General features: G+C 44.8%; 1 protein-coding gene across 6 annotated transcripts in view; it reads left to right on the top strand.

Annotated features, from left to right (window-relative positions):
- ptprz1a (protein tyrosine phosphatase receptor type Z1a) overlaps window positions 1-21,438 on the top strand; it is a 47,920-nt gene that overhangs the window by 22,939 nt on the left and 3,543 nt on the right. For 2 of the 6 annotated variants that reach the window (XM_078083051.1, XM_040162423.2), the window contains exons 6-25: window positions 260-326; window positions 403-560; window positions 1,535-1,682; window positions 4,110-4,288; window positions 4,510-4,639; window positions 6,505-6,545; window positions 6,618-8,661; window positions 9,984-10,122; window positions 14,672-14,757; window positions 15,343-15,428; window positions 15,763-15,783; window positions 16,337-16,433; window positions 16,728-16,810; window positions 18,437-18,571; window positions 18,721-18,855; window positions 19,335-19,498; window positions 19,591-19,726; window positions 20,235-20,381; window positions 21,093-21,186; window positions 21,289-21,362. In XM_078083051.1, coding sequence (XP_077939177.1) covers window positions 260-326; window positions 403-560; window positions 1,535-1,682; window positions 4,110-4,288; window positions 4,510-4,639; window positions 6,505-6,545; window positions 6,618-8,661; window positions 9,984-10,122; window positions 14,672-14,757; window positions 15,343-15,428; window positions 15,763-15,783; window positions 16,337-16,433; window positions 16,728-16,810; window positions 18,437-18,571; window positions 18,721-18,855; window positions 19,335-19,498; window positions 19,591-19,726; window positions 20,235-20,381; window positions 21,093-21,186; window positions 21,289-21,362 — 4,164 coding nt within the window. The remainder of the gene's footprint in view (window positions 1-259; window positions 327-402; window positions 561-1,534; window positions 1,683-4,109; window positions 4,289-4,509; window positions 4,640-6,504; window positions 6,546-6,617; window positions 8,662-9,983; window positions 10,123-14,671; window positions 14,758-15,342; window positions 15,429-15,762; window positions 15,784-16,336; window positions 16,434-16,727; window positions 16,811-18,436; window positions 18,572-18,720; window positions 18,856-19,334; window positions 19,499-19,590; window positions 19,727-20,234; window positions 20,382-21,092; window positions 21,187-21,288; window positions 21,363-21,438) is intronic. The other 4 variants (XM_078083053.1, XM_078083055.1, XM_078083056.1 and 1 more) reach the window with 4 other exon arrangements.

Here is a 21,438-nt window from a genome sequence, read left to right as displayed (position 1 = left end):
CTTTATTTGACTCTGATCCCATAGACGTCTGTGAGAAAATGGACATTGTAAACATGAGTATTTCTACCTGATGGTGCTGATACTTTTATCTCTTCAAGTCAAGATGTGATTGACGGCTAGATTGTACATAAAATGAGCCAAAGTTATGGAGAAGTAGTTGAAATGAGTAAAAGTATGAGATGAACAATCCAAATGAAAACATTTAGAGGATGTGGAAACGTAGTTTCATCAAGTGATCAAAAAACTCACAACTTTACAGACGAGCGTCAACGACAACCTGAACTTCAGCGCCATCATCGACGGTATCAACAGCGTGAGCAGATACGGTACGACTCCTCCGCCTTCCTCCTTCTCCTCCTCCTCCTCTTCCTCTGCTAACCCGAGCCCGTCTCCTCCCTCCAGGGAAGAGCGCCCGGGTCCTGCCCTTCGCCCCGCTGGGCCTTCTGCCCAACTCCACAGAAAAGTACTTTGTCTACAACGGCTCCCTGACCTCGCCACCCTGCAGCGAGACCGTGGAGTGGATTGTCTTCAAGAGCACGGCGTCCGTCTCTGACGACCAGGTGAGGGAGGGGGCCGCCCGGTAGAACCCGATAGCAGCCATGAAGTAGGAACTACCGGTCGTGTTGGGCCTGTAGTTTCGGTGTCGTTGGAGATTCTAGTACACCGGTGATGCACAACGACTTGTCTTTCCTTTGTCCTTATAACCTCTCCTCAGACGCTAGGCTTCACAGGAGGAGGGGTTCTTCTTAGTGAGCCGGCTGCACACACGAGAAGCGAGAATAAAACACGTTAAAACCATTCGGGTGTCCATGATCTGTATTACTACCATTAGTACTATCTCCCCAGGACTCAAAGGTGAACTAACCACAAGATTCACCACACGTCATAACGAAAGCGGTGTTTTTTCTAGCATTACATGCTGAATAAATACATTTGTGCCTGGTTAGTGGCGTGTTCGTCCCCCGTCTCCATGGTGGAAGCGCGTCTGAAGCTCAAGGTTTAGTTTAGTGGTTTGAACTTTTAAGAACCAGATTCCAGAAGACAAGTCACACAACTACAGAAAACGTCCGTAAAGAAGCTTTTAGAAAACATGTTGAAGCAGCTGAAAGGAGGAATTATCATACCAGAAGACACACAAAGTGATAGGCGAGGCTGTGCGTGTGTGTGTGTGAGTGTGTGTGTGTGTGTGTGTGTGGGTGGGTGTGCCATTGCCCTGGGCCAAGTGAGTGATTGACGGCCAAGCAGAAGCACTCAATACATCAAACAAATTTCGTCTCACAAAAGATCTTCGTGTTTAAGTTGAACGCACGCACGCACACACACACACGTGAAAGCGCACACACAAAAGGTTTTCAACGTAAAGGTTCTTTCCTGAGGATCAGACGTCCTCCAAACTCTTTCCTCTTTCACCTGTTGACTCACACACACATGCGCACAAGACACACACACACACACACACATATACATGTGTATATATATCATGTACTTCTCAGTAGAAGTGTTTCAGCTATTCTCTTGCTCTCTGTGGTTGCAGCTGGAGATGTTCTGCGAGGTGATGACGATGCAGCAGGCCGGATACGTGATGCTGATGGACTACCTGCAGAACAACTACAGGGAGCGGCAGCAGTTCATGGGTCAGGTGTTCTCCTCCTACACCGGCACTGAGGAGGTGCTCACACCAGGTATCCACCGAAGCAGCTGGAAGCTCCTTGTTTATGCACTGTAACATCACAAACACCTGAGAGACCCTGATTGATGATCATGGGAATCTCTGACGTCGGCCCCTGACACACATGCACCAACACAGGAACGCAGCCGCTGTTTGGAAGCCTTGAGTTTGTCATGTCGGCCTTCCCCATCCTGGCATTTTGGAAGTCACGCTTGAGGGGAAAAGCCACTAGAGGCCTGTCAATCAGCGTGTAGCCCCGCCCTAAAGCCTCCCCTGCTTTATGGTCTATTAGAGACCTGTCAATCAGGTCTCACTTTATAGAACCCAAAGTTGCCGCTTGCTATAACTTCAGATTGTTTTAAAGGGGAATGAGTAGCACGAAGCCTCTGTGTCCTCAGACTGACGTCTGATAAACGCCGGCTGTCTCTAGACAAGTTTGAACTTCCTGATGTGTCGGTGTTATTCCAAATGAATCCAGTGAAATCAGAACGTTACTGCACTAAACATGATTTATATTTAAACACATTTAGCTATTAGGAAAAACATAAAAGACAGATATTTAGAATGTAAGAAAAACATATCTGGTCTTGTAGTATTATAATCATTTTACTTGTATGAATTAAATTAATTTGTTAGACGAGTTTTAACCGCTTCCTTACAACATGGACGTCTCGCCCGGCTGGTCCTGGACCTCGTGCGAAGAATCCCGGTCGATTCTAATTAAAAAGCTTTAAACTCTGGTGACCCAAATGAGTCCTCGGTGGCAGCGGAGGATCGATTTCCATGCCGTTTGTATTCGATAATTAGTAACGAGCAGGTTATTGATCTGTGTTTTTTTTAGCGTTTCAGTTCCGTTAGAGACCAGAGTTTATATGTCTGCTTACAGGACACAACGTTCACATAATTCCTTCTAATAAACGGTTGTAAAGTTGATTTTCTATACATTTACAATTTATGAGTTATTTTTTGTATTACTGCTACTTTATTCTTCTGCAGTACTAAATTTCGGAGGGAAATATTGTATTTTTTATTTTATTTGTTATTATTATTATAGGTCAAGTTGTATATTATTAAGGCATAAAATGAAATCCACGTGTTAACTGAATTTATCAATAGATATTATATATATATATATATATATATATATATATTATTATAATGTATGCTATTCTGAAACAATATAAGGCATACTATTGTGATATTACTGTATCTTAATGTAAATGCTGACTTTGGGGTTCCCTGTGGACAAACGCGGCTCCTTGAAAAAAAACACTAATTTGACTACTAATAATATTACATAAATAGTAATAAAAGTAACTGTATTGAAAAAAGCAGAAACCACTATTTAATTATTTTATATTCCAGATGATTAACATCTGTAGGCCTAAAAACAGAGAATAGCATATTTTATGAAGATAATGAGCATGTTAAAGCAGCTTATTAATAAGACACGTTTGGTGTCATTTCATCACTGATTTCATGTTGAATGAATCTTCTCTGTCTTGTGATCCCTAAATGTTCACCTGCCGCCACGTTTAACGTGAATAAATTCTGCGTGTGGAACATTAGCGCACAAATGATTTTCATAAATAAAAGTCTGACTTGGAAATCAGAGGTGGAGGAATAGGAAGTAGTTTAGTGAGGAGTTAGAGGAGGAGGAGTTCTCTCCTCAGATGAAGTCGCTGCTCCCCTCGAGGCCGCTGGGAAAGTGGAGGTCAGAGGTCGGGGATTTGGGTTCCTATAGAGGAGGAAGTGTGTCTTTGTTTGTCCTCGTGTCCGCTGTCATGTTTTAATCTGAGTTAATCTAGACTTCTGTCATCTGCATTATCTCTGCTCCTCTAATCTCAACTATGACCCAGACTCCCTGAGTGCAGGAGAGACCCCCCCCCCCCCTTCTGGCCCCCGTCAGCCTGATCTAATCTCTAAGTGATCCATTATTCTGCCTGCTGCCTTAAAGTAACTGCTAGTGTCATTTAAACCACAGAAATGAAGAAATCATTGCAGCATGAGGTTGTAGTGTCTGAATATTTGCATGATCGAGAAGAATTATTCTTCACAAAGTGGAACTAAATCTGCTTTTTAATCTTTATACACTATATGACCTCGAGAGCAGTGCAGCTTTGTTGTTTTAAAAAAATGAAATATACGATATGCTGGAAAGAGGGGAACCATTTAATTGCAGATTACAGATTTACATGCATTTGTTAAACGCTGAATAATAAAGATACATAAACAGTAATACAATATTTCATTATTGGCATTTACCTTAAAGTAATCGTTTGTACATTTATCGATAATGTCTGTAACCTTTATACGTATTGTTCACATATTTAATTTGGAGGGAAAACATTTTTTTTTCGTATTTCTTCCACACAAACATTAGGAAGCGAAAGGTAATTCATTTGATTAATGTAAATTGTCGTCCGTCTGCTTCCGTCAGTGTGCAGCTCTGAGCCGGAGGACGTACAGGCCACGCCCCTCAACACCAGCAGCCTGCTGGTGACGTGGGAGCGGCCTCGGGCGGTGTACGACGCCGCCATCGAGAAATACTCCGTCACCTTCCGGCCGGCCGCCGCCGACACCGCCGCTACGTACCTGACCGACGGGGACCAGGACGTGGTGAGCGGGGGAGACTCCACATCGTCAACGACGACTTCCTCACAGCCGGACCGTTTTTATCACACAGTGCAGTGAAAATCATCACTAAGACATACGCTTTAATTCAATAATGTTTTGTATGTGTCAATGTGGAACTTCATCACCACTTTGCATCAGATTTAACGTCACGACATGCTAACGTCTGCATAGAAACGTAAGCGCCTCCCTGCTCCCTCCACCAGGGGGCGATGCTGGACGACCTGCTGGCCAACACCAGCTACGTGGTGCAGGTGGTGGCGGTCTGCACCAGCGGTCTGTACGGGCGTGTGAGCGAGCAGCTGACGGTCGCCATGCCCGACCACGACGACGCCGGTAAGAGCGACCGAGGCCAAGCGTAGACTGTGCAGAAATCCAGACTCTCACTCTCTCTTTTTCTTCTTCTCCTTTGTTTTATTTTACGTAAATGGGCAAATACAGAAAATTATGTGTATATATATAAAATATACTTACTATATGAGAAAACCAATGCCCTGGCTCAACGTAACAAAGAAATGCAGACACATTTCTTATCTTTTAGAAACATTTTCTTCCTCTCCTCCCTCCTAACCCTGACTCATGTATACTTTGGTGTGTCCTTCTTCAGCCTCCTTACCTTTTACTTTGGGCAATTTAATCACACACAAACATACACCCTGCTCTTAGTTTTCTGTCTACTAATCTGTTTCTCTGTGTACCTTTCACATGTGCACCCTCTCTATATTCTATATTTCTATATTGTGAGATGATTTTGTGTAACATTTACTTTGTATTTCATCTGAACTTTGTTGAATAAACTAATATTGTCTTGTGACAAAGTGAAAATACCCTGCATCCTATTTCAGTGTCAGCTTGCACGAGTGGGTGATATTCTGCTTCGTCCCATCAGCCTCCGGGGACACAGCTGTTTGTGCTATGCTAAGCTAATTTTGCTTTGCCATCTCAGCTGCACCTCAAAGTGGTGCGACTGAAGGAGGTCTGAATAGAAAAACTGTAGTTATATTGCAACTATACCATTAGTGGTTCAGCGGAAAAAGAGCCTTTGATAGACAATTCACAGCCATAGATGAATCTATATATTAACAGAACTGGCTGATTGGAGCACTTGTAGCTTCAATAATGCTATTTGTCTATAAAATTGGGGTTCACTTTCTGATTTCACAAAAGACCAATAATCCATCTCAACAAGATTTTTATTCCAATAAAATCATTATGACCTGTATTAATATATTGTATTTTTTTAAAATATATTTTAATATAAAATGTCAGTTTACAATTAACAGGATTTACAGTTAGTTGATATGACATTATTATTAAAACGTTTGCTTTAATAATAATAAACAAAATCATGCAGGTTTTCATTTATTTTTGTACATTTTAGTTTTGACCAAAACTTGTTGACTAACTTGAATAAATTAATGAGCCGAGAATGTGATCAATGCATCACGTTTCATCCTGTTTCATGTCCCACTCCATTACACCTTAAAGCCTCACTTCCTACTTCTCAAACCAGTTTGATCTGGTCTCCATCATGTGGTACAAACAGGTAAGAGCCCCCCCCCCTCGCTGTGTGTGCCATCTGCAAGTAACTCTTTTTGTGAGTTTGTGTTATTCCTCTCAGGTGACAGACGGGTGGAGTTTCAGTACTTTTAAGCGTTTAGAGGATCAGAGGAAAGTCATTTTTCTGCTGAAACAAAATGAATGATTTGTTGCAAATGCTTTCTGTCAAGAGGTTTTGTTGTTTGTTTGTGTGTGTGTGTGTGTGCGATGCATGAAGCTGTGGGTGTCTGACATGTTGCATGGTGACGTGCACAGCCTTCCCCTCCTTTACTTTTTCTCACCCTTTTATTTCACATTTACATTCAGCAAAAGCACACTTGGGTTTCATTAGTAAGAATCTTTTATTCATTTGGAGTGAACCAAAGTGAGCCGGGGGAGGGGGTTTTCCTGTAGTGATGGATGTACCCTGTTAACCCCCCCCCCCCCTTTCCCCCTCCCTTCCCCCTCCTTAATGTTCCATTTGCTTTTTGTACATTTTCAAACTCAGGAAATTCACACCAACACCAATAAGACTTGAGAGAAATGTAGAGATCAAAGTAGCTAAATTGTGTATTTGACAATTTCTAAGAATCATTTTACTCCTTGTTTTGATTTTATTTTGAGGATCTAATAATAGTGCCGTTGACCTTTTTTATTTGCAGAAGATGTGCTGGATCTGGATTTGATTGAATTTGACGACGAGGTAAGACAAGCTTCTGATCGTTGGGTTTGATCCGAGTTACAAACCGCTCACAAACCTCTCTCCCATTGACAGGAAAACTATGAACCCGACCGGGCCTGGAACGAACCGGTCCAGACCGTCTGGGTACCCACATCCACACAGCCCCCGAGGACCACGACGCCCCGGGTACCACTGTTACCCCCACTTGACGTCACCACAACAGCAGAAACTGGTCCGGTTCCCCCCGTCAAATCGACCGAGCACGGTCGAATCCTGGGTCCGTCTGAAGAGACGGCTCACCGCAGTACCTCCACCCGTCCACCAGAGGTCCCCCTCCCCACCCGACTAGCAGGAGAAGCTGACCTCACCGGCAGCGCTCCTCTTCCCTCCACAACCAGCAGCACCACCTCCACCGCTCCTTTGTACTCGGTTCAGGGAGGCGTTGGTCCAGCGGACTCCTCTTCTCCCGGCCCCCCCAGGGACGAGGGCATTTCTTCACACAGCAGCACAGAGACAATGCCAAGGTCCCGCATGCCGCCACCCTTCGTCCAGGTGGAAACCGGAGACGTCTCACCCCGACCCAGAGGGCCGACGGAGATCCAAACTCTGACCTCCGAGACTTCCTCCTCAGGTGAAGCGACTCCACGGGGGCCCACGAGTCCCAGCGAGCCCCCCTTTCAGTCCATCGCCACCTCCGTCCAGTTGAGTGGCGTTCTCTTGCAGACAACACAGCCAATGTCCAACGGTGAGCCCCTCTCTGCCTCCTCCTCCACCCTCCCACCCTGTGACACCACGGACCCCTCCACCTGCCTGCATGACCCTCCCTCCTCGTCTTGGCCCTTGTTGTCCACCCCTGCCCCGGACTCCCAGCATGCCGCTACCACTCCGGCTTTCCCTCCAACCCCCCTGTTCCCTGACTCCACCCCTCCTCACTCCCCTCCCCCCTGGCCTCCCCTGTCTGGTTGGGAGACTGGTTCCCCCGGTGTCGGGGTCTACGATAGCGATAGCAATGGTGATATGTTGTCTGGGTCTTGGTCCTGGTCAGCCCCTTCAGGTGACCACTCAGTGTTTAGTTACACGGCTCCCCTCAGAGTGGCGTCTGCCTCCCCCCGGGACCCCTCCCTCTCGACGGACTCTCTCTCTCTCGGCCCCTCCCTACAGCCTTCGGTTCTCCTCTCTGGTGACTTCGGCCCTTCCGGCGCCACTCCGGGCTTCGCCCGTTCTCTCTCGGTGGGGTGGGAGGACGCGAGGTACGCTGCGGGCAGCCCGGTGGAGTCCTTCCTCCCCGAGGTCAGCGGGGGGGGGTTCCCCTTCGACCCGCTGTGCGGCTGCTCCCTGGAGCCCACGGCCTCCACGCCCTGGGGGCACGCCTCTCCTCACACACCCCTGCCCTCCTCTGCCTGGGACCCTGCTAGCTTAGCGCTTTACTCTGGCGGGGGCTTCTCTTCGTCCTCTGGTGTCGGTGTAGACGATCTCCTTCGCTCCGCCTCCGTGTTGGGGGCCCGCGGCCCGTCCTCCCTCCCGCCCCCCGGCGCTCGCATCTCTCCAACGTCGACCTCTTCGAACTACCTCCTCCTCGGGGTCGCCCCCAGTGACCGGCCCGTTTCTGTTGCAGCGCTCGATCCCTTGTTCTCCGGATCGGACGGGGACTCCTCCCCGCTGACCCCCGCCCTCGTTTCCTCTCCCACGGCCCCCCCATTCACCACCACCCCGGGAGGACGGGCGTTGGACACTAGCAGCGGCGCCTCTGGCTCGGCCCTGTTCCCCGACCCCCCGGAGGGCGAGGATCAGGAGTGGGAGGGGGTTCAGACCTCGGCCTCCGGAGCGAGCGCCTCCACTCGTCCAACCAAAGGCGCCGCCCCCCCGTCCATGCCCCCCGGGTCCGGCCGGTCCGCCGACGATTCGGACGAGCACTCCTCAGCGTTCTATTTCGACAGCGGGAGCGGCAGCGCCGTGGCCTCGGAGGCGGGGGCAACGGCGACCGCCGCCGCAGTGACGCCTGCTTCGCCCTGGTCAGCTGGGGGGGGGGAGGAGAGCGGCTCGGGGCAGGGCGGTCCGTATGACAATGAGACGTCCGACTTCAGTATCTCCGAGCGCACGGAGAGAGAGTCGGAGGAAGAGGAGGAGCCAGTCGCAGGTAAAACCACTAAAAAACAAACAAGTACTGCATTTCACCTGCAAGACGCCGAAGGGTTGAGAGCAACGAGCCGGCTGATCCACTCATCCACCTGCAACACTTCTCTGCTCTCTCCTCGTCTTCTCTCTTCATGCATGCGAGGTGAAAGGTCACCAGGCTTGAGCCCCTCCCTTCTTCATCCTTTAATCACCCCACCCCCCACCCGGCCACTTTCTAAGCAGGTAGTCGGTCTAGACCTGGGAGCGTATCCCAGCATGCATTGCCAGGGACCTCTCAGTGCCTTACCGAGTTAACCATGAAGTAAGAATCAGCAGATCCGACCGTCAGTTCAAAATAACGTCATCAGAAGCAAACAAGAAGTGGCGACGGCTTAGTTTCTTTAGCTGCTTCACGACATCATTCACTTCTACAATAGATGATGCATCGTTAAAGTGCACTTAAATGGTTAAATGCTTTTAATCCATGCTGATAAACGTTGGGAGCTGATGTACTTTATTGTTGAAGCTTTCTATTGTGTTAAAACACACATCATTATTTCCAAGTTTCTCTATTGCAATATGATACTATTTATAATTTTATGTTAGTTTTGCAACTCCGTGTGAAAGTAGTCGTGCCACTAGTGTCCACTAGGTGGCAGCAGAGCCCCATCTCATCCGGGGAAGTTTCATGTTTCACTGTTTGAATGTGACACTTCAGCGCTTCACTGGTTTCCTCTCTGACAAGAAACAGTTATTTAAGTAAACTTCCATGAAAACGATTCCAGAGACGATGAGTCTGTAGCTACTTAATACCTGATTGTCGTATCATATTTACTTTAGGAATTTTAGCATCCTTAACTTAACATATGTCCATATACACACACTGTCCATCTCCATCTTCATTATCAGTGGGACATTCAGCCGGCTTTGTGTCCTTAAAGGTGGATTTTGAATCTTTTATTTCTCTACGGTTTCTTCACCAGAACAAATTACTTTTCTATCTTCTCTGAGAGCTATTCCTTCTTCCTTCTCCGGGCTTTTCCTATTTCCTTCCTCCTCTTTCATTCCTCCTTCTCTCCGGACCTCTCCTCCTTCCTTCCCGTTTGGTGGGAGACGAGAGAGTGAGTGGTTTGGTTTTCTTACTCTTGAGGTTGCACAGAGAGTAGAGAGCAAACCTTCCCCTCGTCTCTTTGTGCAGGGCAGGTAAGTTCTGACAAACCCAGTAAGGGTTGAAGGTCAGGGTTAATCCGTACCAGTGTTTTAAACATCAGGTTCACCTTCTCCACAGTTGCAATAATGTTTTGATGAATGTGTTGAATGATTGACCGCCCCGTCTCTCCCCAGACGCCAGCAACAGCAGCCACGAGTCGAGGGTGGGCTCCATCCGGGACCGCGAGAGGGAGGCCATGGTGCCTCTGGCCGTCATCTCCACCCTCACGGGCCTGGGCCTGGTGGTGCTCGTCGGTATCCTCGTCTACTGGAGGTTGGTCCCGCCGGAATCAAACCCGCGACCGGGTGTCAGGCCTCAGGCGTGAAGCATCTTCTGCCCCCGAGCCCTGGCGCCCGGGAACAGGAGACATGTTTATCTCCATGTTGTCCTGGCTCCACAGAGACAACAACCACATGGAGGAGTTCTAACTAAACGGGGGTCAAAACGTTCTTTCATCCTGCCTTTTGAGTAGAAATCCGATGAATGTCACTTAAAGGCATAATTCACGTCGCAGTCAGAACGGCCAAATGGGTCCCGATTATTGATCGTTATATGTATGATGCATCTGGTTTCTTATGAAAACACGCACACACTGCCCTTCAACCCCATCATATCTCTGAATACTGAGTGTGGGGTGTTTCCTTCTTACATTTCTTCCTCCTCTCAGGAACCTTGACAGAATTCTAACATTCACAATATTCATTTCTCGATTTGAAGAAAACAAGTTTCTTTCTTGGGAACGCTGTAAAAGTTTTCTGTCTTTTTTTCGTGTCCCTATTCAGGACGTTCTTTTCTTTGTGTGCTGAAAACATGTTTTTTGGCCGCGCCGAAGGATGAAGGAGAAAATAAAATCCGCCTCCCACTCAGACCGTGAAATAGCCAACCTGAGAAATGGGCTCAAGGACGCTGTCGAACATTCTGAACATTTCATCTCCACATATTGTTCTTGTTTTTGGCCCCGCTTGTTGTTGTATCTCTAAGATTGAGCAGTGCTAAGCCGGTAATAATCTGGGGAGGGGGAGATTAATCCTCGGCGAAGGATGTACCTTGGCCGACGTCGGGGGGATGGAAAAAGGACATCCGCGGGATTATGTTGGACAGGAGGAGACGTGTCGCTGCTGTGCTTTTGAGGTCAAAGCGGTTTGAGAAGGTCGACTTTTCCGCTGAGGTTTCCAACTTTTTCTCATGGGTGCAGCTTTTTTGTTGGAGTCCCGGATCAGTTTTTATTGGATAAACAAGTTGAATGATCAGTAAAAGCTCCACTAATAACTGCCTATTGCTTCTGATTCATTTCACATCTTTACACCTGCGGACAAACCTTCAGCCCGGAGATCGCAGGCAGAAAACCTCTGGTGCGTTATTGTAAAACCAAAGCTTCATAAGTTAAAGCTGCATTCTCTCTACTTCTCTCTTGATTTATTCCCTCAGTAAACATTGTAAACATGAGTTTATGGTCTCAATTTCTAGTTTGAAGTCTTCTTCAATACAGCGTGATGTTCATTTAGTAAATTATGGTCCGTTTAGAGTCAAACAGACCATAAAGCAGGGGATGCTTTAGGGCGGGGCTACAAGCTGATTGACAGGTCTCTAACAGAGACAGATACGTCCTTGTCCCTCCAAATATGGTCATGTTAACGGGTTGCGAAAAAACAATTATGGAAGTTACTGGTAATCTTTCGGTTGCACAAAAAATGTTTTATTCAGTTGGATTGTAGTTCACTCGACTCTCTTGAGCTGCTGGTTACAAAAAAAACAAAGATGGCGACGGCCAGCATGCCGCTTCAGGACTTTATCCCTCAAACCGACGGGTGACGTCACGGTGACCAAGTCCACTTCTTACACTCCGTCCATGGAGGATTCAGATAGTGAATGCGACTGTGTGCTTGGTAATTAATGCGCAGCAGCTGTTGACCTTTTCTTTCTTTTTTAAGTTGAACTTGTAGCTGAGCTTCTTTACATCAATATAATCAGATTAAGTAGTCTCAGTCATACAGACAAACAAGAGAAGAACACTAAATTGGCCAATGAACAGCAGCAGAATGACATCTTTTGAACAATAATCTCACGGCCTCAAGGACCATCTGTCCAGAGATGAAGACACTTTAATGGTTAAAATCAGACGTTAGGTTATCGGACATCGCAGAGAGAGTATCTGTTATGTGAAGCATAACTTTGGATGAAAGCCGCTGTATGGATTTGATTAACAAATTCATGTCATTTTCTGCTCCAGTAGGTTTCAAACCTACAACCATCTGCAGTGTTAATGCCTTAAGACCCTTTGACCCCTGAGTGGGATCATCGGGGAAGATAATTCACACTCAACACGTCGCCCAATGGAGAAATGTCCACTTCTATTAGCTTTAAAACCCTTTTTCTCAACGTCCATAAATAAATAAAGTATAAGTTCCCATGAAGACATGCTTGAAGTCTACAAAAGCCTGGGTGTGCTTTTGTGAAGAGAAATTATTGAAATGACAATAACAATGATATTTATTGGTTTAAGTAGTTACGGCTTCAATTAACAATCACAGGGAGTTTAAAGCCCGGGTCTGGTTTGGGATTTGGGATATATAAAATAAATTGAATTCAAATAAAAATGATAAAAAATACCAACCCAAAGGCTATTTTTATGGCAGCCGTTAGTGTCTCTAAGAGATTCAAATCAAAGCAATCATTGCAATAGTAGTACTCGAAAATCCCTTTATTAATCTAAATATCTTTCTCTGGTTTATTGATTTTCCCGTGGTTATTGATTGCCTTTAACCAGTTCAAGCTTTGATCCTCACACAAAGGGAGACGTCTAAACAATACAAAAGCAAGTGGAAGAAGTTAAGAGAAGTCAACACATCCTCTAGATCCGTCTTATACTCATACGAGAGAATCTGCTTGTGATTCCTCCAAAACACGTCTTTAATCTCCGTCATAATCCCTGATGCCCATTTCTGGCCGAGACGACGCCGGTTCATCAGACGAGATCTCATCCGTTTAAAAACGTGTCGAGGATTAACGGAACATCTTCTTTCCTGTGTTTTTGGGAAGATTACGTGTATTCTCCAAAATCTGGTTTTAAGGGAGAGTCACACGAAAACAAAAGCATCGTTGAGTAGGTTCTCCAGTCCCAGTAACACTCAGCATGTATGTTACATGTATCACCCATTAACACTCAGCATTTATTCTATATGTCTCACACATTAACACTCAGCATTTATATTATATGTCTCACACATTAACACTCAGCATTTATATTATATGTACCACCCATTAACACTCAGCATTTATATTATATGTATCATCCATTAACACTCAGCATATATATTATATGTATCATCCATTAACACTCAGCATTTATATTATATGTACCACCCATTAACACTCAGCATTTATATTATATGTATCACCCATTAACACCCAGCATGTATGTTATATGTATCACCCATTAACGCTCAGCATTTATATTATATGTATCACCCATTAACGCTCAGCATTTATATTATATGTATCATCCATTAATAGTCAGCATTTATATTATATGTATCACCCATTAACACTCAGCATTTATATTATATGTATCAACCATTAATAGTCAGCATTTATATTATATGTACCACCCATTAACACTCAGCATTTATATTATATGTATCACCCATTAACACCCAGCATGTATGTTATATGTATCACCCATTAACGCTCAGCATTTATATTATATGTATCACCCATTAACGCTCAGCATTTATATTATATGTATCATCCATTAACGCTCAGCATTTATATTATATGTATCATCCATTAATAGTCAGCATTTACATATGTATCACCCATTAACACTCAGCATATATGTATAAATATATGTCTCACGCATTAACACTCAGTATTTATATTCTATGTATCACCCATTAACGCTCAGCATTTATATTATATGTATCACCTATTAACACTCAGCATATATGTATATATATATATATATGTCTCATGCATTAACACTCCGCATATATATTATATGTATCAGCCATTAACACTCTGCATATATATTATATGTATCAGCCATTAACACTCAGCATATATATTATATGTATCACCCATTAACACTCATATATATATGCTGAGTGTTAATGGGTGGTACATAGCACATAGCATATATATATATATATATATATGTGCTATGTACCACCCATTAACACTCAGCATTTATATTATATGTACCACCCATTAACACTCAGCATATATATTATATGTATCACCCATTAACACTCAGCATATATATATGCTATGTATCACCCATTAACACTCAGCATTTATATTATATGTATCACCCATTAACACTCAGTATTTGTATTATATGTATCACCCATTAACACTCAGCATTTATATTATATGTATCACCCATTAACACTCAGCATTTATATTATATGTATCATCCATTAACACTCAGCATTTATATTATATGTATCATCCATTAATAGTCAGCATTTATATATGTATCACCTATTAACACTCAGCATTTATGTGTGTATATATATATATATATATATATATATATATGTCTCATGCATTAACACTCAGCATATATATTATATGTATCACCCATTAATACTCCGCATGTATATTATATGTATCACCCGTTAACACTCAGCATTTATATTATATGTATCATCCATTAACACTCAGCATTTATATTATATGTATCACCCATTAACACTCAGCATTTATATTATATGTATCACCCATTAACACTCAGCATTTATATTATATGTATCACCCATTAACACTCAGCATTTATATTATATGTATCACCCATTAACACAACACGCGTGTGTGTTTTCAGGACGTGTTTTCAGACGGCTCACTTCTACATCGACGACAACTCGTCACCCAGAGTCATCTCACCGCCCGCCGCTGCATTAACATCTGGTAACACACACACACACACACACACTTCACTCGCTCAAACATGTCCTGAATTTCTTAAATGCTCCGAAACTTTCTCAAGTGTGAAGAGTGACATTTTCTGAACAATTGTCCCTCTGTTGGATAAATTGTCCTCACTTTTCACAAACGTCACCATGTCCCCAAAACTCATCTCAGGATAGTTTTTAAAATCCTTTCGCTTTTCCAAAAATGTCTTTTATTTTTAGAAAAATAAATCCTCACTTTAAAAGAAACATTCCGGAAAAATTCCTTTACAGCTCGATGCTTCCTATGTAGTGTATTCCTACAACACAACAGACGCTTGGACCTCTGGTTCTTTTCCCCCGCGCCTGTGTGCTCATTTCCTTTTCCCTACCTCCCTCCTTCCTCCCTCCACACTCCCAATTTTCCTCCCTCCTTCCTAATTCCTCCTCTCTCCATCCTCCCTTCTTTCCTCCTTCTTCCTCCTCTCTCCTTCCATCCTCCCTTCATCTTCCTACTTTCCTCCTTTCTTCCTCCTTCGTCCCTGCCTCCTTCCGCCATCCTTCCATCCTCCCTACCTCCTTCCATCTCCCCTTCCTCCTCCAGAGGAACTGACTGCGTTCCCGGTGAAGCAGTTTGTGAAACACGTGGCCGAGCTTCACCAGGCTGACGGATTCCAACGAGAGTTCCAGGTACCAAACCTGTGTGTGTGTGTGTGTGTGTGTGTGTGTGTGTGTGTGTGTAATGATGAATGTATAATAAAACCGCCTCATAGACACATGCACACACATCATACCAACGCGCTAAATAACTTAACAAAGAGGAACTGGCGAGATAACAGATTTCTCCCTGTTATTCCCGAGCCATCAGTAGTAGAATCAGTGTTTCTTGTCTGCAGCAGCATGATTCTGTATCGTGTGTATTTCTACGTGTTGTCTTGTAATTTGTGTTCTCGCACCTCTTTGGTTGACCGTGTTGTCACGGAAATGCCGCGGCCTGCCTGCTGCTTCCGCCCCTGGTCGTTAGATACTGAAGGAGAGCTACGAGGTAAGGCCGCCTCCTCCTGCACCTCTTGCTACTCCACCTCCCTCCTGACGTAGCCGCGGGGCTGCTTGTGTGTTTTGTCTGGTGTGTTGTTTGATAGATGTTCTGTTTGGCATGTACAGGATGTGAGAGATGAGTATTAAACTGTATTCTTTTCAGACGAAAAAATAAAAAGCCCCAAAAAATGTAAAATACATGAAGGTTCACAAATATTAAACTGTCACAAAAACTGATGTTTTTACGATACATCCACAGAAGAACCCATTTAAATACATTGAGCAATCCCTATTTGAGATATTCATAAATTGTTTTTTTCAAATTTCACATTTTTACACATTTTTAAAATCTCCACCTTTTTACTTAAATTTCCCGTTATATTGTTGTTAAAAAATAGAAATGTTTTCAAAAATGTACAAACCACCAGCGACAAATCCTAAAACCCGAAAAATTAAAAAGAGCCACATTTCTATTCCTCAAAGTAAGGAAACAGAAAATGTCTTGTACGGACACCCAGCATCGTGTGTGTGTGTGTGTGTGTGTGTGTGTGTTCCTCCAGGAGGTTCAGGCCTGCTCGGTGGACATGGGGATGACCACTGACAGCTCCAACCACCCTGACAACAGACCTAAGAACCGATACAGCAACATCCTGGCCTGTGAGTCACACCTACTGTTCTGACAAACATTCTGTTTGTCAGAGAGCAGCACTGAAGGCTTTGCTCGGATTGATTGACATGGGTTTCATCCAATCTACTGCTCTTTTCCAAACCAGGCGGCAGGTGTTTTTACGTCTTTTACGTTTGTCTTTTCATGGGATTCGATGGCGACAAGAAGAATAGAAAACAACCTTGAAATTTATACCTGATTTGAAAAGAACCTGAAGTATTTTCTGTGTTGACCTGAAGCCGCATTGCTTTTAAAATCTGTTTCAATCTGTCTCTCCCCCTCAGATGACCACAGCCGAGTGCGACTATCTCAGCAGGGGGACAAAGACGGGAAGGTGGGAGATTACATCAACGCCAACTACGTGGATGTAAGGCTCTCTCCGATTGGCTCTCACGCGAGGCCTTCATCCCCGCCGCGTATTCAATTCCTCTTTGTTTTCTCAGAGCAACTGCACTTGTTGTTCCTCTCCTGTGCTCCTCAACTTTGCATGATTTAGAAGCTCTTCATGTTGCTTCCTGGTATGAGGGGGGGCGGCGAGGCTCTCCATTATGCGCGTCGCATTCAAAATCTCATTTCCCAGCGTTTTGTGAAAGAGAAGAAAAGGGGGAAAAGGGAAGGAAGCAGTCAGTCACAGCCTCTCATCGGATCTACGTAGTTGGTAAAAGCACATGGAGGATCTCTCCAGCTCACGGCATGCAAGGTCACGAAGCGAGTGACTGAATGCCGACCTCCAATGAGGACAAGTGCCACTTCCTTTCCCCTCGAGAGGCCTTGGCGAGCTTTGCTCACCAAAACGCTTTGTGCGAATCCTTGAGCTCCAACAAATAGATGCTAGTTTGCTCTTTCCTCTAAAAACATTTGCAAAGCAGATTTTCAACCTACTCCGAATCCATTGTATGCGTTCACGTGTACTGATAAGCAGAGTTCTTCTCGGCGTGTTACCGCCGCCTGTATCAGTGGTGGAATAGTCGTCTTCTGCGTCAGGGCCATTTGGTGGACTCTAGCTGGAACTTGACAAGGCAACAACCTCCAGGCCTTAGATCAGATTATCCAAAGCAATTTAGATTGCATTTTTAACCCATGGCTTTTACATTTTTGCCTGGGGAGAAATTAGGGGCTAGGTGTCTTGCTCAGGGACACTTTGACATGGGGCAGACGGGCCTCAAACCGCCAACCGTCTCTACCCCTGCGCCATGTCGAGCCCGGAGGGGAGAAAAGGACTCTACTTTTCCCTTTGATTTATTCTCTAGCAAACATTGTACACAAGTCCATGGTCTCAATCTCTAGTTTCCAGTCTTCTTCAGTACAACATGATGTTCATTTAGTAAATTATGGTCCATTTAGAGTCAAACAGAACAATTTGAAGATGAGGTGGCGACGGCACGATTGCACAACTCGAGGCTTTAAACCTCCGTCCACAAACGAACGGATTGACTTCATGTCGTCCACTTCTTATATTCAGAACACCTAATAGAAGACAACAACATTAGGGCATTCTCTGATTTTATTTTCAAAACAAAACTTTTCTGTGCTCCGGTTTGGTAATTGGTGTCAGTACAAAAAGCCAAGAATCACATGTGCTCGAGAGAGGTCTGCTTGCATCCACTACGAAGCATCGTAGAGGCGATGCTGTGAGTATATTGTTAAATATTGTGTTTGCTGTGGATGTTCTGATACATGTTCTGGCTGCGGTTGGATCTGTTTGCAATTGTGTGAGTGGGCTTCTTTGGACTATGTAGCTTATGCTGTAAAATGTCTTATTTGGGACTCTGAACGTTTGTGTGTTGTCTTTATTTGCAGTTTTCACCAGCATGGTGATAAAAGAAAAGTAAAAGGTCAAACCTACAAGACCTAATGTCTTCATTACCTGGGTTTAACTCGATGTTGAATCACGAGAACGCTACACTAGCGCTAACACCCAGCTGGGTTTTATGTTGGAGAATTTTTACAATGCGTTTTTTGTAGTTATATGTTCTATATTATGTATCCTCAGGGTTTTAAGAAGCCGCGGTCATACATTGCCGCTCAGGGTCCCCTGAAAACGAGCATCGAGGACTTCTGGAGGATGATCTGGGAGCAAAATGTCTGCGTCATTGTTATGATCACCAACCTGGTGGAGAAAGGAAGAGTGAGCGAGCCCGTCTTTACTCACTTATTGTCTTCCACAGATCATCTGAGTCAAGTGAACTGTGGATATGTGCTGGTAACATGTCGTAAAGGATGTATTGATCACACCCTGTAACGTTGGACGTGTTCACTGCCCCCCCCCCCCCTCAGAGGAAGTGTGACCAGTACTGGCCGGCAGAGGTGCAGGAGGAGTTTGGCAGCTTCCTGGTGACGGTGAAGAGCAGCAGAGTACTCGCCTACTACACCCAGAGGACCTTCTCCGTGAGGAACACCAACGCCAAGAAGGTCAGACCCCCCCCTCCTCGGCAGATCAGGTCCAAACTAGGCCAATCGAGTAGTTTGAAAGAATCCATACCTTTTAGCGGTTTAAGGAACTTTTTAAACAAATGATGTGAATACGGCTTCTTAAATGAGGATATTGTCTGGTTTCTTGACACTAAACCGAATATGTTTGAAGCTGCAGACAAAACAAGACATTGACGTTGCATTTTAATTATTCTGTAAAAAGCTCAAAGTAAAATAATAATCATTTTAAATATCATTACATTTGACAAAAAAAATGTCATCGCTAAAAAACAATTCTTTGTTGTTTTTTGGCGATGACATTTCTATGGTTTATAAATTCACAGTTTTATACAACAAACAAATCTCAAATAAATTGTCAAACTGACAGTGTTATCTCTTCTACATGTCCACGTTGAAAATGATTGTCCCTGCTGCACCCAACATTTTATTTCAGTCACTTCCTGTTTGTCCACCTGTAGGGCTCCCAGAAGGGGCGGACCAACGAGCGGACTGTGACCCAGTACCATTACACCCAGTGGCCCGACATGGGCGTCCCGGAGCTCGCTCTGCCGCTGCTCAGCTTTGTCTGCAAGTCGTCCAAAGCCGGGGGGGAGGAGGCGGGGCCTGTGGTGGTGCACTGCAGGTAAGATCAGATTTTTTTTTTTTTTAAACGGCGAGAGACGCCGCCAGTAGATCCTTGACTTATCTTGGCCCCTCCCTCTCGTTGCCGTGCAGCGCCGGCGTAGGCCGGACGGGCACGTACGTGGTCCTGGACAGCATGCTGAAGCAGATAAGGGAGGAGGGCACCGTCAACATCACTGGCTTCCTCAAACACATCCGCACACAGAGGAACAACCTGGTCCAGACCGAGGTCAGAGGTCAACATGTCCGTCTGCCCCTCACACATAAATGCACTTCTTAACTTTCAGCTTTACCGGTCTGCCTTTTGCAGCCAGGCACCAAATCATTGCTAGCCCAAATACACAGTGAAGCTCTGCTACATCCGCCTCTCTTCCGTTGTCACGTCTGTACAGACATTCGGTGTTTCCAGAGGATGTAACCTCATCACTTTGAGGATCCTATGACTTTTCCCGGAGCGCCTTTCATGAGATTCACATAAGTGGTTTTTGGTGAAATATCTCAACAACTATTGGAAGACATGCTTGATTATTTCTACAGTCATTCATGTTCCCCAGATGATCTATGTTATGGAGCTTGTTGATCCCTGGACTTTTACCTTACTGCCTCCACAAGCTTCAAATTCATGGTTTAAGGGGATCTCTTAACAACTTTATAGCCATGATATTTCATCAAGACAGTCATGGTCCCCAGAGGATGCGCCCGGTCTAACCATGGCGCTCTCCGTCCCTCCTCTGCAGGAACAGTACATTTTTATCCACGACGCTTTGGTGGAGGCGATCCTGTCGAGGGAGACGGAGGTGGCGGCGGCTCAGCTGCACAGGTACGTGGACGAGCTGCTGACCCCGGTGCATGCTGGGAGGACACGCCTGGATAAACAGTTCAAGGTGAGCAGTGAAAGGTGCACCATGTGCTTATCTGTATGGACTTGTTCTGTGTAACGCTACAGCTATCTGAGACATGTTGATGGTTGTTCTGCTTCTTTCCTTCATTGTTTCCGTTTGTTTAAAATCCGTCTACACCAAACCTGCAGTGTTTGAAAGACGATCGATTTCTAAACAGGAACCATTTCGAAAGGATGATACATTTTTGATTCAACTTGTCTCTGAAATGTCTCTGAAAGTGCCTGCCCTAAAATCTCCTAAAACAAATAAATATTGAATAGTTATAATATCAGAAATGAAAACTCATATTTTAAATTCATTTAAAATATAAGCTAAAAAAATATTGACATGAAGTAAACAAATAGACCCCCAACATACTGAGTAGCTATATTTAGATAATAGTTTATTTAAATAATGAACCCAAAGCTTCTCCCCGATGCTTCATATTGTGATTTAAATGTGATTTAGGGTTTACATTTAGAATAACAAGTGGAGGTTATTTTAGTGAAGGGTGAAATAATTGGGACACTCTACAACAACTTGAAAGGAAAGTATTTCTTATTTTCGGCGTTACAGATGAAGGCTTTAACATTCAGAAACGACTGACTGATGTACTTTTCCTGTTTCTAATTGTTCACACTTAGTCAAGGATTATTTTCCGAGCACTTTGCACAGCTTGTGTGGAAACAGATCTTTGGTGTGTTTCCTCCACAGCTGGTGTGTCTCCCCGTTGGGGGGCAGTGCGACTCCTCTGCAGCGCTGCAGGACTGCAACCGCACGAAGAACCGCAGCGACTCGGCGCTCCCAGGTGAGCTGCAGCCTCCTGCAGGGCGACCTGCCGTGGTTGGGGGTTACTGGTTGGGGACGTGTTGAAACTGGACATGGACACGTTCTCTTTCTGTCTCTGCAGTCGAGAGGTCTCGAGTGCGCCTGTCCACGGCGGCGGGGGAAACCTGCGACTACATTAACGCATCGTACATCTCAGTAAGAACAAAGTGCTTCTCTCTCCTTGTGAGTCGGTCCAGCTGTGACGCTTCTATCGGAACAGGAAAGAGGAAGA

This window comes from Gasterosteus aculeatus, chromosome X, assembly GCF_964276395.1.
Source record: "Gasterosteus aculeatus chromosome X, fGasAcu3.hap1.1, whole genome shotgun sequence".
NCBI lineage: Eukaryota > Metazoa > Chordata > Actinopteri > Perciformes > Gasterosteidae > Gasterosteus > Gasterosteus aculeatus.
The sequence above is the reverse complement of the archived record's forward strand: the minus strand, read 5'-3'. Positions and strand labels throughout refer to the sequence as shown.